The following is a 16988-nucleotide window of genomic DNA, read 5'->3' as shown; positions in this document are numbered from 1 at the left end:
TACTCTATGTACTGGGACAAATTGCACCTGCTCATTGGATACTGACTCGTGGCACGCGTCAACTGGGATGCTTGTGATTATGATACGTTTTTTTTGTTGAAGGTTTTTCATTGGCTTAGAGTCCTTCAGATAACCGGTGGTCCAATCGCTGACTCAGCATAAAGGTGTTAGAGTTTGGAGTCTAGCCTATCGCGAAATGAACCCGCGAATTTTTCCGGTCTCTAGTTATATTTGTGTTTCGTAAATAAAACATAAATATTCATGAAAAAGTACAAATATTTGTAAATTTGTACATTAACATGAAAACAGCTGTATCATACAAAATAGTGTTCAAGTAGTAATACTGTTTTCGGATTCTTACCCTGACATTCATGCTTTGTGTTGTCCCAGTACCTCCAATAGTCAAAGTTATTTGTAAACCGTTCCCTGAGAAGCTGTCCTGTATTAACTGCGCACATTAATAACCATAATAAATAAAATAAAGTCCAATGATTGAATACTCGATTATCTTTTCCATGGTTATTACTTGATTGAAATAACATAATTTAAAATGTAAAATTATGCGCCAATTTTCGTAAGAAATATTCTGTATTACCTATCTCGCAAAACCTTTTTCACATTTTCAAAATTTACCATAGCCATGTGTTGCACTAAATTACAATATATTTCTTGTAGTTTTACAAACTATTACTTGACAATTTTTTTCCGACGGAAAAGTTTTTCTCTGTGCCTCAGTTTGCGCTGATGGTGTTAGTGCAGGACTGGCTTCCGGGAGGCACCTCCTCAATAAAATCAGGTGAACGGTACTTAATATCTAGATGCACTAGATGCAGTTAACTTAGTCGAGTCTAGATATTAGAGCCTGACTAAGTTATTTATAGTTATACATCCGTCTTTGATAAGTATTAAATATAAAAAATAGTCCAAAATTAACTTCGAAAGTCTTTATATCCATTGCAGCCTTTACCCTTGTGTGAGTTGGGGGGGGGGGGGTAACATGCCCCTGTGCTCTCCTTCTTCTCATGTTTATTGCTAATAGACAAGTTATGCAATCAATACAATCAGTTCAAATTTACAGTTTATCTAGCCTTATTTTTTTTTACAATGAGATTTGAAAAATTGTGCATGACGTAATTATTTGACCCCGCTCCCGGGCTCAGTTTTTCTCGGCGGCCTAGGTGGAAGCTATGTCTTTGAAGTCAGCGTGAATGTTTGGTTGTTCTGCGGAAAATAAGCGGAAAATGCGTGGTTGTAATTCTAGCGCTACTGCTAGATCGCGATCGCCGGAAACTATGACTGGCGATGAGATGATAATGTAGCGTTGACGTAATGGATGGCAACGTCCGCCACGATTCCTACGTGCGAACAATACGGTTTTTTTTTATCACGCCGGGGCTTAAACTCGGATCCCCGGGGGCCGATGCAAGGTGTGTGTGTATCTCCCCACCCCCGAATTTAGGTAAAATATCTTTGAAGGCAGTTATTTCGGGTCATGCAAAATGAACTGTTACAACAGCTGCAATTTCAACTGTGCGTGAAGCCTCGTCCGTCTGTAGGCATATGCCAGTGTTCTAGTGTCTATAGAAATGTGAATTTTTTTTAACAAGCCTGTTTAAAATTTTTAAATTCATATTTTCTATTCTTTAAAAACTCCCCCTCCTTCCTTTTCCTTCAAAAAAAAATTCATGTTTTCGCCATGTGGAATCGCATTGGAGAGAGAGACGAGTTATCTGACAATTTACCTCACGCGACCCGACCCGTAAGCACAATCCGAATGTGCATGAAACCGTTTTAAACTCTCACACTTGCCACCAATTCAGACAGCACTCGTGATATCGAGTCAGTGACAAGAAAATGTTTATCCTGAGTCATAATTGAGTGCTGAATAAAAGCACAGCGCACATTATTTCTGAAATATTTATTTACTTTATTGACCCATTTTACGTGCCTAGTACTCAACCACATAAATGTCTATACAATACTTGTAAAGTGATAATAAAACAAAATTAATATAATCAAGCCAAGAAAATAAAAACAACTTTACAAATATTGTGTTTGCACGCGCGTAGAATTTTTGTGTGCCAACTGGATGGTGCAAGAGTAACTACTATACCTGTATTTTTCCTGTGGTAGCCTGTTCATAGCTCAAATAAATGAATCAGGCAAGTCTCGATATGCGTGCTCACACGTTGTACTTTGAGCCTGTATTTGTTTATTATTTTTATAAATTCCAAACTTCAGTGGGCTTCTTCAGTAAGAGCTGACTGAAAAACAAAGTGATGTCTTTAAATCTGATGACAGCTTTAGATCATCATTGATAACTTGTAGAAGTTGATGTATCTTTGAAACACAATTTGGTCAACTGTTATTCCTTAAACAGGATCATTCCCTGGGTTATAAACTGTTTTTATTAAAAACAAATATTATTGGATATACACGTGTGTCATCTTAAATTGTTAAAAAATACTAAAGTTTTAGACTTAGCTTAGTACACATCGACATAAGCACCCTTTTAGCTCTGGTGATGTCTAGACGGTACTTAATGTTTTTGACAACTCAACTATGTATTTTGTTAGGGCTACAAAATTAATTTTGTCACTCATAAACTTTGCCATGGCCAACCAAATTTTTTGTTACATCAAGTAAATATTTGTTTCGCAACAAACAAATATTTGTTTGTCTAAAACAAACAGTTTCCTCATTGGCAGTTATAGTTGCAATCAGAAGCGTACGAAGAATGTAGTGTTTGCTTTCAGATTATTTCTTCTTCTTTTTTTTTTTTTGGTGGAAATGATATATATTTTTAAGTTTTTTTTATTTCTGGGAATTGGGGGGGGGGGGGGTTACATCCCTCCTCCATCTCTCCTGCGTATGCGCCTGGACTTGCAATTGCTTCAGCGACTCTCTCTTTAAGGGGCATGATGTTCTTTTTTGTCTCAGCGTTTACAATGTTTTTAACTATAAAAGAGTAAAGTTTTCGAGTGACCTTGTGTGATCAAGAGTTTTAAAACGCTCCGCCTCCGGTTACGGGAGTTAGCTACGGGATTCCCTGTTCGCTTCCACGTGGAAGAAGGTGGATCAGTCTACAGGTGTTGTGGTATGCCGACCTGACATTGGCTGTCGCAGTGCAACAGAAGTGAGAAAGTTTTCATTCACGAGAAAAACCTCCAGATGACAAAGCTTTTAATGGCTAGCTGAATTAAGCTCCGAAAAAAAAGTTTTTTTTTTTTTTTTCATACTCTGTTGAGTCGTTCGGTTTGATTTCATGTAGCAGCTAAACTTTTGTAAGCGTTTGATTGAAACCCGTTATGTTGAACATCTACAAACAGTTGATTTCTTTGGACAGGATTGATTGTCTTTAATCGATCCGCTTCTTCCTCCGATGTTTTGGTTCGACCAGTTCCTCTGAAAACTGTTTAACTTTGTCATCTGGAGGCTTTTATTCGTGGTTGCAAACGTCACCACTTCCGTTTCACAGTGGAAACAAATCTCAGTTCGGAATATCACTACATAAAGTAGTTTTAGGCCTCACGGCCAGATGAGGTGCAGTGAAGATAAGGTTATATTAAAGTTTGCACGCAAACTCAAAAGGGCGAGCAGGTATTAAGTGAACGTAGCGACCAACGGAAAAAAAATGTTCATTCGATTAAAAATAGCTGTATTTTTGACGTGAAAACGTCTAATAAATCGATGAACGCCGGCTGCACGCACGAAAAAGTGTCCCATAACGCACATTGTCCCGTTACGCTGTGTCCCTTTACGCTCATTGTACGCTTGTGACGCATCTATCTCTCTTCCACTCGATTTGAACAACCATCAATTTGACTTTTTCGAGGCACATTAAACTTGAAACACTCCCATTCGTTTCCTACTTTTCCTATCATCGTCCTATCCTTAACATAATAACACAGATTGGAAGAAGTTAAATAGCAAACATGTATAAAAGTTATAGTTATAATAATCTCTTCGTTAAAGTAATAAACATATTTGAATTAATGAGTTGCAATAAAAGTAAATTTATCAATTAAATTGTAGATTTCATTTCACACCTTCTTTGTATCCATACAAAATAGTGATAATTCAATAAAAATGATTCAATTTTATTCATAAAAGTATGCAATAATTTCATCAATGTTTTGTTATGACGTTGTCACGTTAAACTATCGTCCGTAAACCGACTTTACAACCAATTTTTTTCTCAGGTGGAGACTTGCAGGGAACGTCTTGTATCTAACAAGTGTTGTGGGAAGTGCAAAGTACGGACAATAGAGAATCGCGTGACAAAGAAAGAAGTAGGTTGAGGCACCAGTCTAGGGCCGCCATGTTTCACTGCAGTGTAGTTGAGTGTGTTGTGCGCTGGAAAGAGAGTGACTGGCGAAGTGTGTCGAGCTCGGCAGTGACGCTGTACGTGTTGTGCGCAGGTGGTGCGCGATGCAGGCTCCAACCGGCGCCGGCCCAACGCCCCGCCGCCTAACCGAGGTAAACCCACCATGGAGATATACCGACCGCCCAGTAAGTTGCTCCTTCCGCCTGCGCCTGTTCCTCGACAGACCCGCGAACACACGGCACACGGCGCTGTCCAGGTTATTCCGTTCCGCTCAAGTTCAACGGAGTGAATGTTTGTCACTTCGTGTACCGCGTCCATTGGCGGACCTGGAAGCGTGTGAGAGACCTTTTAGCTACGGGAATATTTTTTTTTTACTAGTCTTCTTTTTACGTGCGACACAGACTTGTCTAACACTTAACCCCAGGTTTAAAAAAATATATATATAACTTTCACAAATAAAAATAGGCTAAACATTAAATATAAATAAAAACAAAGAAGTGATTATTTAAAAAAAGACTAAACTAAGAAAAGATTTCGTACTTAAACTACAGAAAAATAATGTATAAATAACTTTTTTCCCTTCAATATGTGCCCTTAAATGGTGCTTTGATTTCCTACAAGGGAAAAGTACACAATATAAATATAAAATTAAAAATAAATAAATAGATAGAGTATCGGGTTTGTAAACTTATAGCACATAAATAGTTGTAGGATATATGTTTGATCGAGTTAGGTCTTTAGAAACCAATCTTTGCGTAGGGTGTTGTTTAGCGATATCAAAAAATTTAGTGAACAGGCTTATGAACGAAGAATTCCTAAAACGTTTGGGGAGAACAAGTTTGTAGCTAACTCAAAAAACAATAACAACTGATTGAATAAGGGCATTTTCAGGGTTCATAAACTTTAGTAATTAATGATAGAGCAGACTGTGAAACCTGTAAAAATGTAGACTAAGATTATAATACTTGATACATGTAGTGGATGTATACATAGCTATCGGGTGATGAAACTAGTCACTGAAATCAATATACCTTTATGCCCAGTAGAATAACAATGGACGTGATAATGACATTTGCAGAAGTTTACACAATAGGATGGAAGTGCTCATTTAACCGTAGGCCAGCAAACCGTGGGACTGTCAGGTTAGTGTATTACTTGGCTGAGCTTAACCAAATACACTCGAGACCAACACAGTACAGCTCTGTATTGGCAACACAGGCGAGATATTGAAAAATGACCTAGCGGCACGAGGCGTGACTATAAAATATTTTATAGGATAAATTGTTATGTAATATATTATTTTATCTGGTGTCAAACTTGATTAACATTTTTTTTTTAACTGAAGCGCTGAAGGTTTATTTTCAGTCATGAATCTGCATAAGGATTATTATTATTTTATTTAGAGGAAATAAAGTTATTTTCGTTGTCATAATACTAGTACCACATGTATCATTGGGGAGAAACTCTAATTGCCAAGACTGCGACCTAGTTTTTTTGGAAGGAGTTCTGGGCCCAACCGCTAGATAGTAGCTTTCATAATATATTACTAAAATAGCTACATTGATTGTGAGAAGTAAAGCATAAGCTATTATCAGGCAAACAAAATCAGTGAAAATTAATTCACTTTATTTTGATGATCACATATTTTGTGGTGTAGCCTACCAGAAAATTTTGCATCTTCTACTTATTTATATAAAAAAAAAATATTACCAAACAGCATTAATGGTTTTTCGCACAGTTTAAATCTGTTTTAAATCTGTCAAATAGTCAAATTAACTTTGGTATTAACCTCATGACCCTTTTTTATTTTGTTTGCTAGTAGTTATGGGCCCACCCAATAGATAGTGTCACATGTCGAGCAATACATAATGGTTTCAGTTTCCACTGTAAGAGTAGCACTTCTGTATCTCCCTCCTTTTTTTATAACATGTACTAAACATATACATAAATTGTTCATACCATGGAGGTAAGAAGTAATAAGTAGACTAATACCTCCATGATTCATGCTGGGCAACCCGAAACCGTCTGCAATCTCTATGACGTGACAAAGGCGACAGGTTTTCACACAGAAATTTTGGAGCTGTCCGGTATTAGTCTGCAGTGTATTCGGTTGGCTTCACGTCAACAGTGAGGTCAATAGCTCACTCGACACCCACGAGTGGAATAGGAGGAGCCATCGCAGCTTTTTCCTGGAGTGAATTTGGGGAAACAGCGTAAAAATCTGAACTCAAGATGGGATTCGAACCCGGTCACTCCTAGAAGTAATTCAAGTGTTTTACTTCTGCGCCATCCCACTCGGAGGTCATGATGTGCCTGCAGCTGTGATACTTCCGGCGGAAGCTGGGTTGTTTTACTGTCACAAAGTTTATTTGCTGCCAGGCACTTGTTCCTGAAGAACAAGTGATGCATATTAGTGACGTAAAGGACTTGCTCGTACTAGCGCAGTTGACGTACACTTGCAATAGTCATGCATCGGAAATTTTAAAACACCCGAAAAAGAAAACATAGTATGTTGAATCCAGTTATTTTGACTACAGGAAATCATTTAAAAAAAAATCCCAATATTGTGCTACAATAATCTTCCAAAAATCTTTGATAGTTTTATTCTTTAAACCACCCATGTTCCCAGTAGTTTTTAACTTCTGGTACTGCTATTAAAATAAAGGTTTGAGTATGTCGTTTCCACTGTGTTTCAAAAGCTAAGTGGCCCTGATAGCTTCCCTAGACAGCTAGCGTCCCTGCCATGATAGCTTTCTGATAATAAAATCAAGTTGTGTTAAATCTAGTTTGGATTTTGCCCGTAGTGAAACTTTTTGTAATGTTTGGTGTTTCAAACTAAGAACTTTCAGTGTTCATCTGCAACCACTTCTCACATTGCGAACTGCTTAATACATCATAGCTTAATAATTAATTTAAATCATAGAAGTTCTTTAAAATCAGGTATTTGTGTACACCGTATTAACATTTTTTGGCCATCAGTACATGATTTGAAATAATTTAAGTTAAATTATTTTTAACAGAGGAACCCAATGCAATGCAAAACTGTATGATTACCTGAAGTAGCTTGGCTTCTGTGTTGTAGCCGCGTCCTTGACGAATAATTCACCGACATTTCGGTCGACATTGCAGTCGCCATCATCAGTAGGTAACAGTAGGTAACATCAGCAGTAGGTAACTGCTCCCTGGTGATGGCGACTGCAATGTCGACCGAAACGTCGGTGAATTATTCGCCAAGGACACGGCTACAACCCAGAAGCCAAGCTACTTGAGACAATGGCGTGAAAGCCTGCGAACATTATATGATTACCTATTCAAAATTCAAGGAATTTTGTAGTTTACTACCGTATGACATTTAGATGACATTTTGTCTTCAACCAACATTTTATATATTAAAAACGTATGGTTTTTGGAAAATTGTACCATAAAAAAAACCTAATATGATAATTTTTTGTTTTGTTTTGTAGTTATAAATGCCTCAGCTTCAAAGCAAACCAAATTTAAACTTAAAATAATCACTTTGTTACTAGTAACCGCTACTGGAACACGACCTCAGCCAAGCATGACTGGACACGGTGATATGTTCTGTTGGTTCTCACTTCCTTAAGCGTCTTGTTGCTCCGGGAAGCCACCTGCGGTGTTTCCTTTTTGCAGATGTAAGGACTGATGTTCTGCAGAACGGTATGTTGGTACCGAACCCTCGCCTTAACGTCCATGCCAAAGAGTTTACCATGAAGCCCGGTGACCTGAGTACCTCCCGGTAAGTAACGCGTGCCGGCATACGTGTGGTTGCCAGAGAGACATGTGTTGCGCCACGTTCCTCAAAAACACTGAAGCTTTTTCTTAACATTATAACTGATAGAATAATGTTCAACGAGGCTTAGATAATTTTTTTTTTCTGAAGGGAAATCAGGTCTGGTCAGTCAAGGGCGGAAAACCGTCTGTCACCGACCGTAGCAAAAAAATAAAACAAATTGTGCAAAACATTAACACAGTGTGTGGAAGTCTTCTAAGCAGTCGGGTGTTCCCCCCTGAAATAAAGGTGTCCAAGAACACAACCAAAGGAAGTGGGGAAATTAACCAGAAAATTAAATATCAAGGATAAATTTCTGTAATTTTTTTAACAGCTTAGCTGTTGGCACTTAAACACTTTGAAAGAAACGAATAACGAAATAGATTCATAGCGTCATGTGTGAGAAGCGTTCAGAGTCATTAGCTGAAGAAGTAAATGTATCAACATAATGAAATTGGCTGGATTCCGAAAAATGCTCTCCTTTTTTTCTTACTTCTTTTCTGTTTTAAGCTTGATACGCCATTGCAGATGTCTTACGTAATTATGTAAAATTGTAAGAAGTTTTTTTTTTCAAGAAATAATACGAGTATCTGGTGTGTAGTTACGGACTGTAAAAGTCTGTGAAAATAATTTTCATCAAAGGTCTTCAGGATGGATTCCACAGTCCTCTAGGTAATCATAAAATATTTTACCTGTTTGTTGATATGAGATAAGTCTATGTCTAAACTGGGTTTCTCGTGGTTCGATACCTTTTTGGACGAATGTTTCCAATTTATTGGAACCCTCCACTTTCACTGTGGGCCAATCGCAGAAGCAGTTTATAGGTAAAAGTGTTTGGATGTTAGCCTACATGCGAAACAGAGCCCTCTGGTTATGGGGTTATGTATAAGCGCACAAGTAGAGGCACTTATTATTTCGCGTATTTGTTGCACCCCAGGCTACACTCGACTTTTGGTTGACATCAAGGTCACCTCCTATGGCGGATTACCCGTGATTGGATAGCCACCACTTCTCCTCGTTTATAACTGGCCCAAGGTCGCAATGGGCGTGTCACGAGCACTGCAGTCCAATCACCAAAGTTAAGCAGATGTATGTCAGCGCGGACCCAGACTAGAATTTTTTTTATTTGCGGGAGGGGGGGGGACGTAACTAGACTAGTTTCCACCCGGGGCAAGAACTCTTTTTGACGGCCCCTTATTTTTTTTTTAATCAACTAAACCAAAACCTTTTCCGACAACACCTCATATCGCCAACACAAATTAATTCCACTATTTCAAATATTTTTGATTCATCTCAGATGGTAAAAATATATATATATATATTTATTTGTGGTCATTTAATTTTTAAGTACACCACAAGTTATATATATTACGCGAAAAAGACCAGCTTTTAAATATTTATCCTCCAAAAAATTTTTTGATGTTTCTTTACACTACGATATTCAAGTATAAGTATATCTTTAGTAAAATCACTCTGCAGTTTTAGCGGCCCCCCCCCCCCCCCCCCCTTTTTCAGGTCGTCTTTCCCGAATGCGCTGCCGGAGCATATGCCCCGTCTGCCCCCCCTCTAGTTACGTCCCCCGTCGGCCGGTGGGGGGGTGGGGGGGGGTGGAGGGGAAATAACTATTATGCAGTGTTTTAGGTAATAAGGAAAACCTCCCGCGATTATTAAATGTAGAATCCGACATTTCGAATGAAAAAAAAAAATATTTAAACGCATTTCCGAACTCTTGAAAAGACTTTATCAAAACTGTTTTTTCACAGGAACCCAACTGTGTTCGTCGGTGCTGTCGTCGTGGTGTTGTACCTGTTTAGTTTCATCGCGGTGTCCTTCTGTTCGCTGTGTTGTCCAGTGTTTCATATTTTTACAGTCTTGAATATTTTTTTTCCTTGACAAACAGTGCAAAACTGCACTGGCGTATGTTCAAAGAATTGTACTAAATCAAAATTTCCCATTGCATGAATCAATTAAAGGTCGTATCAAAACTATGGTTTTACGTGATTTTGGAGTATCAAATTTTTATATTTATATGTCTAAATATTCACACGTAAAGTTGCAATAAAAATGTTAAATAATATATTTTTACCAAATAATCAACTGATATCAAAGGACAGTTTCAGTCTGGAGTAGATTATGACATTTTTGCCTCCACTTTTTTTTTTTTAAATTCCAGAGGTTATTTGTGACGGAGGTTTGTTTGGTCCTGGTTACTTTTCTACCGAACGGACCCGCTAAAGTGACCGTACATCTCCGCGTAAGAAATACTACCTCGAGCGCGGACACCGGTTAAGTGAGACACCTAAAGAAACTTGCCTATTCCCAGGGGTGGCTTTTGGAATTTAAGCTCGTTATATTTGGAAACATTCGTTCTCGTTCGCAACGCTTTATTTATTTATTTATTTATTTATTTATTTATTATCTGCTGCGCCCGGCCAGAGAACTCAGTTCAACACTTGAGTGCCAACGAGAATGCGGTTTGCGGTGTGATCGGACCACCCTATCTTGGCGTCAAGTCAACCAGAGCACGACGGAGATACAGTGTCTCGAGAAAAAACTTGTCACAAAGATTTTTTCAAGAAATGTAACTGTTTACAACTATATCAACATATCCGCAGCGAAGCTTGTCTCTGCGCACCTGCTTGTGATCAAACCTGTTTCTTTTTATCAGCTGTTGTTACATTTTCGACACTGTTTTCCTGAAACGAACATAGCATTTGTTCATTGTTCTATTGGATTGTAGTCTTTCAGAACGTGTCAAATGATTTCTCATGACAAGTTTTTTTTAGGTTTAACATAAAAAGCTCCAATACATATCAAATTATTAAATACTGTAGCTACAAACTTCCTTAATATTACAATTGTAATTTTTGTTGAACAATCCTGAATAACCATATAATTTATAACAATTAAAAATAAAATCGAACGTGCTGCCACTACCTGAAAAATCTCAACCAATCACGAAGCACAGACAACACTACGGTGTTTTAACTCTCAACTATTCTCGAATTATTTTCGCGAAAATATAAATGTCCCTAGCAATAGGTACCTCCTTTTGGTGAGAAAAAAAAATATTTGCAAGACTTAATATGGCAAAAATATTTTAGTCGGGCAAATCAAAATTATTCATACTGTAAAAGAACGCACTATACGTACCAACTTATCAAGTTATTCTAATATATGGGTTTATTTAAGCAAGATCAAGGAACCATTTCAGTATTTGCGTGGAGTGATTTCGACAAACCATGGCAAACGGAAATCAGGATGGATGGACTGGAAATCGAACTTAGGTCATCTGGAATGCAATTACATTGTCTTGTCACATTGTTTTTTTATTATTAAATGATTGACTCGTTGGTAAATGTTTTTTTTTAAATCACAAGCGAGGCAAACCATTCTCCTCTTTATGACGTATTATTGACATTTTGACATGTTTGAGACCAATTTTATCAGTTAAAATTTTACTTATCAGTTAAAATTTTACACCCGTGACTTAGTGACCCGGGGGGGGGGGGGGAAATCGCAGTTTCATTTTGCGATAGGCTACAATCAAAAATGCTGCTTCAGTGATTGGACCGCGCAGTTGACCTCAAGGACCAACCCGCAAAGGCTAAAGAAAAGAAGTGTCGAATCACACGCACGAGTCAGCAGACAGTGAGCAGGTGTGATATACCTCGTTTAGGGTAAAATTTCAATCCGGATTGAACCTGGAGTGGAGTGAGGAATCTAGATTGAAATATTACTTAAAACACTTTGTTGTGGACTGAAGTTTGAGTGAAGTGAGATAATCCACTCCACTTGTTGAGGTGGACTGGCCTGAAGAATCCGGAATGAGATTTTACTTTAAACACGGACTGTAGTGAAAAGACAACACGCACGAGCAAGCCGCCGCCTTATTGCATTGTTTGTTATTGGTCTCGTTGCATTTCAGGCATGATTTGTGAAAATGGCAAAACAAAAAAAAGAGCAGAGGAATGTGTGGACAGAGATGGAAGTAGAGTTATTGTTGGACGTGATGATTGAAAAACATATTTTAAGATTGCTGGACGGATAAAAACCACACAACATTTTCAGTCCATGTTGACTCCAACTTCGATCTTGTTTGCATTTCAATCTGGATTGTGATATTTACCATAAACGCATTTCGTCAGTCTGTGTTCGTTACACGTTCACTCCGAGTTCACTCCACTCCAGGTTCAATCCGGATTGAAATTTTACCCTAAACGAGGCAATTGTTCCCCCCGGGTCGCGGAGTCCACCCCGGAGCCCCGCCAGCCTCGGAGCGCGCCCTCTGGAGCAGCGCGTGTGCGCAGGTCCAGCATGAACCTGCCGGCAGCCCTGGGCAGCCACGCGCAGCGACCCCACGCGCTGCAGTCGTCCAAGTCGAGCGGCAACGTGCTGCACCAGCTGCACCACTCCAAGTCGAGCGGCAGCATGCTGCACCAGCTGCACCAGCTGCACCCTGGGGCGCCGCAGGTATCTACACCCTCCGCAGTTCCACCGACAGTCCACCTCACATGAACCGAGAGTTGTTGGCAGGGCCCCCCACATGGCCGGTGCTACCGTTGCTATGGCAACGGGGCCCATGGGTCTAGGGGGGCCTGCGAAGGAAAGAAAAAAAACTTAAAACAAAAAAGTAGACAATTTTAAATAAATCATGGAAAACAATTAAACAGTAAGGCCTAAATTTTATTACCGATGAAATATTAGACCAGAGTAATATTATTCGGAATATGCTGTGCGTACAGAACGTGTCTGAATCTACAACTGTAACAAAACCACCACCAATTGATGTGACACCATGTTGACAGTGCAGAACACTTACACTCAGGGGCGCAACAACAGGGGGGTGGGGGGGCAAGGGTATTCCCCCCCCCCCTTCTGAAACCTTGAAGTGGGGGCAAACAAAAAGTGCTGTGTAATCAATTTTTAGATAATAAAACTGCTTAAATAGCACCATTTTCCACCTTGAAATACAAACTTTCCCGGGGGAGGACCCCCGGACCCCCCGCTTCAATAGGGGGATCGATGATTCTTTATAAAAAGGTATATTGCCCCCCCCCCCCCTCCTTTTGGAATTTAGTTGTTTCGCCCCTGAGTTCAACCAACAGTCCACCTCAAATGAACCGAGAGTGTTGTTGGTGATCTCATATGCCTGGACCCTCGAACAAACCACGTCGCATATCCGTGCGGTGTGGGAAGAGTTGAGTGTGTTTTTGCACGTGTCTAAGTCAGCATTATAAATGTTTTTTTTTTTTCTCTTGAGTACTAAGATTAATCTTGTGGGTCCATGTTCAAAGTGAGTGAAGTTTGCACTCGTAGCTTTACGACGATAAATCTGCGAGGATCCCCGGATAGTTTGTGACCGGCGTTCTTCACAAGTAAGAGGTGAAAAAAAATTTTGACGGTGTAGGGCACGCTCGTACGCTTGTCGCCGGGGGCCAAGTCCTCGTTCCAGTTGTCCACAGGCTCGGAGCGGGGCGAGCACCATCTCAGGGAATCACAGAGCCGACCACTAATCAGCGAGCTGTTACTAACACCAGCTGCGATGGTCCGGGCTGTTTCGACTGCCAGCGACCGGACGCAATGGCGGGACTAGCCGCCACCACTTTCGGCTCGGACAGCAAAATCCAGTTGATAAAGAAATTCGCCATTCTGTTTCATTCCAATTCCGATTCACTGCTGTTACAAATGTCGCCCCAAATTGGCCATTGGGTGAATTTAATTCCAATTTTCTTTAATAAAAGGCTCAAGTTCAACACACTGTAAAATGAAATACGAAAAGTGAAATTTAATTACTGTCACGTCATCACTCTCATCACTCTCCTGCGAAGTTTGGTAGCGATCGGATCAAAAGAATTTTTTTCTTCACAATTTGTTTACATTTTTTCAATAAAAATTAATACAATTTAGTTTTTTTTTTTTTTTTTTTTAGATTTTTGAACATTCACAATTAAAAGCTATATTAGAGTCATTAGTTATCAAGAGTTTTTTTATTTAACTTATTCCTTTTTGTAGACGAATGATTAATGTAGCGAGATATACAAGTTGAAAGTTAACAGGAAAACTAAAACGAAAAATCATGATAATCTTAATTTTAATTTTTTTAAGTAAATTTTATGATTTTTGTAAGTTCCTGATTCAATGAAAATTGGCTGATTCCGATGTCTTGCTGATGCATCCGGTTTATACATACTCCCAATCAAACCACTGGCAAATGCTGGGATGTTTTCTTATAGTAGGCCAGATGCTTGCCAAATTTCCCTACATTATGGTTGTGTATGTTAATTGTAAATTATCTCACTGCTGAGAAGATGAAAAAAAAACCTAATTCACACACACACCCATTTACTCGCACGCATTCTAATTCAGATTTACTGCTGTTACAAATGTCGCTTAAATTGGTCATTGGGTGAATTTATTTTCAATTTACATAAATAATAGGTTTCCAACATAAATAAATACAATTTGTCCAGATCAACTCACAATAATTAAAATACAAAAAAGTGAACTATAACACAGGCCAATGTGAAAAAAAAAATTTAATAATTTTAGCTAATTCTTGTGTTATTTGGTGTGCTGATACTGAAAATAATAATAAAAAATTCATATCACCCAACAATTTCTCACATTTTAATATTTTAAGTTAATATAAGTTATTTTTAAAAATAGATACAAAAAATATTTGTAATCATAGAGATATCAAGTTAACAATATATTTCAGTGTCATAAGGCTACCAATACAATCAATTGTTCTAAAGTTGGTAGTTCTGATAAACTACACAGCAGTTCGTAGCTAATACAACCTTGAATTGCAGTGCTTAACCTATGCTCTTTTTATTCACTTTTTAATATGGCTAATCGTGGTTGTAAAAACAATCCTAACACTTTTTGTTCTATATGTGGTGACTTTGTAATTAAAAAACATCAAAGGAACATTACATAATTTATAAAATAAGTATACTTTGCAAATTTTGGTGTAGAAATCGGTTTACTGCCATAATATTGACCGTCTAATGAATGAATTTGGTATTGAGTATAAAAAGGAAGATTGGAGACTTTTCATAGACTCATCAAAAACAAGTTTAAATGGTGTATTATTACATAATGGAAATATTTATGCTTCATTGCCTGTTGCTCATTCAGTCCACTTGAAGGAAAATCACGAAAATCTTGATATAAGTTTCCATGTTTTATATGTGAGTTGGACAGCAGAGCAAGGGATCAACATTGGTCCAAAAAATAATGGCCCGTAAGAAAAACTTTGACTCCTGGCATGAAAAATATTTTATATAAACCTTTAGTAGACCACCACTCCACATAACACTGGGCTTAGTGAAACGATTTGTTAAAGCTTTGTCTAAAGTTGGTGACTGTTTCATATATTTGTGTAGTGCATTTCCTCATTTCTCAGAAACTAAACTGAAGGAAGGGCTTTTTTTTTGGGTCTGATATTCGTAAACTGATGTTTCATTCCAACTTCGACGCAACGATGAATAAAAAGGAAAAGGAGGCTTGGATATCGTTTAAAGAAGTCATGACTAAGTTTTTGGGCAATGTGAAGCCCTTAACTTTAAATTTATTGTAGCTAATATAATAAACAAGTTCAAAACTCTTGGTTGTCTGATGAGCCTTAAAAGTCCACTTTTTGCATAATCATCTTTTTTTTCCCCTGAAAACTTAGGTGATGTGAATGAAGAGCAAGGGGAACAGTTTCATAAAGACATAAAAAAGATTGAGAAACTATACCAGGGATGCTGGAATACCAAGATGATGGGTGATTACTATTGGTCACTTTACAGAGAACAATATGCATAACATCAAAGAAAAAGCTATGCAAGAAATTTACTGATAAGAGGGAGTGAAAAAAAAATTGCATTCAGTTATTTAATATTATTGTAAGTGGTAATTGTTACTTAATAAAAAAATCTGATTTTTCAATTTTTCACTTTAAATTTTCCTTTTTTTTTTTAAATATATAATTGATGTCTTATTTGGAGTGAATCGTTGGTGTTAAAAAAACTGATACCAAATATTGTTTCAGCACCCAAAAATACATGAAATTTAGATAAATTGGTTCAAAACATTTTTACAAATATTTTTTTTTTGTTGACCTGTGTAATTAATGTCACCAAGACGTTAGGCTCGGACAGTAAAGGCCGTGATCCAGAAATTCACCACTTACAATTCTGTTTCATTATAATACCTATTCACAGCTGTTACAAAAAGCACCCAAATTGGCCATTGGGTGAATTTAATTCCAATTTTTCTTAAATTTATCCCACCAAATACTCGTAGCTGGAATGTTCATTTCGCACAGCATGTTTGTGGACCATCAGTGATAGGTTGTGGGTGTGACGAATGTTCCAGGGCCACCGCGTACATTTCCAGTTGGAGCCCCAGGCGGGCCCGACGGAGCTGCCTCCTGCCCAGCACATTCCCCCGTCGGGGGACTTCCCCGCCGGCAAGTCCCCCCTCAAGTCGTACAGCGCCAGCGAGATGAAGACTGTACCCGGGAACGCCAACGGGAACAAGGTGAACGCAATTCCGAACATCGGCTTACATCTAACTACGCTTTTATTTTGGTCATCTATTTAATTGTATTTAAACTATGAATTTTTATCTTCAATCAAAAACAATTTTCAGGTTTTGACATTGCACATAACATCACTGACCACTGTAACACATGGTGACAACAATTTTTAAGTTCAAGCAAATTTTTAACATGTTATTTATTTTCCTGTATTGTTTAACTTCTACTCAGAATCGCTCACTAACACACACACACACTCTCTCTCTCTCTCTCTCTCTCTCTCTCTATATATATATATATATATATATATATATATATATATATATAATTTTCGTACAAAG

At 38.2% G+C, this 16988-nt stretch overlaps 1 protein-coding gene across 4 annotated transcripts in view; it reads left to right on the top strand.

Annotated features, from left to right (window-relative positions):
• LOC134530487 (CBP80/20-dependent translation initiation factor) overlaps window positions 1–16988 on the top strand; it is a 152098-nt gene that overhangs the window by 117531 nt on the left and 17579 nt on the right. For 2 of the 4 annotated variants that reach the window (XM_063365334.1, XM_063365335.1), the window contains 4 exons: window positions 4422–4512; window positions 7979–8084; window positions 12428–12590; window positions 16485–16649. In XM_063365334.1, the coding sequence (XP_063221404.1) occupies window positions 4422–4512; window positions 7979–8084; window positions 12428–12590; window positions 16485–16649 (525 nt within the window). The remainder of the gene's footprint in view (window positions 1–4421; window positions 4513–7978; window positions 8085–12427; window positions 12591–16484; window positions 16650–16988) is intronic. The other 2 variants (XM_063365336.1, XM_063365337.1) reach the window with 1 other exon arrangement.

The sequence above is a fragment of the Bacillus rossius genome, chromosome 3, assembly GCF_032445375.1.
Source record: "Bacillus rossius redtenbacheri isolate Brsri chromosome 3, Brsri_v3, whole genome shotgun sequence".
NCBI classification, from domain to species: domain Eukaryota; kingdom Metazoa; phylum Arthropoda; class Insecta; order Phasmatodea; family Bacillidae; genus Bacillus; species Bacillus rossius.
Note: the sequence above shows the minus strand (reverse complement) of the source record. Positions and strands in the feature narration are given on the sequence as shown.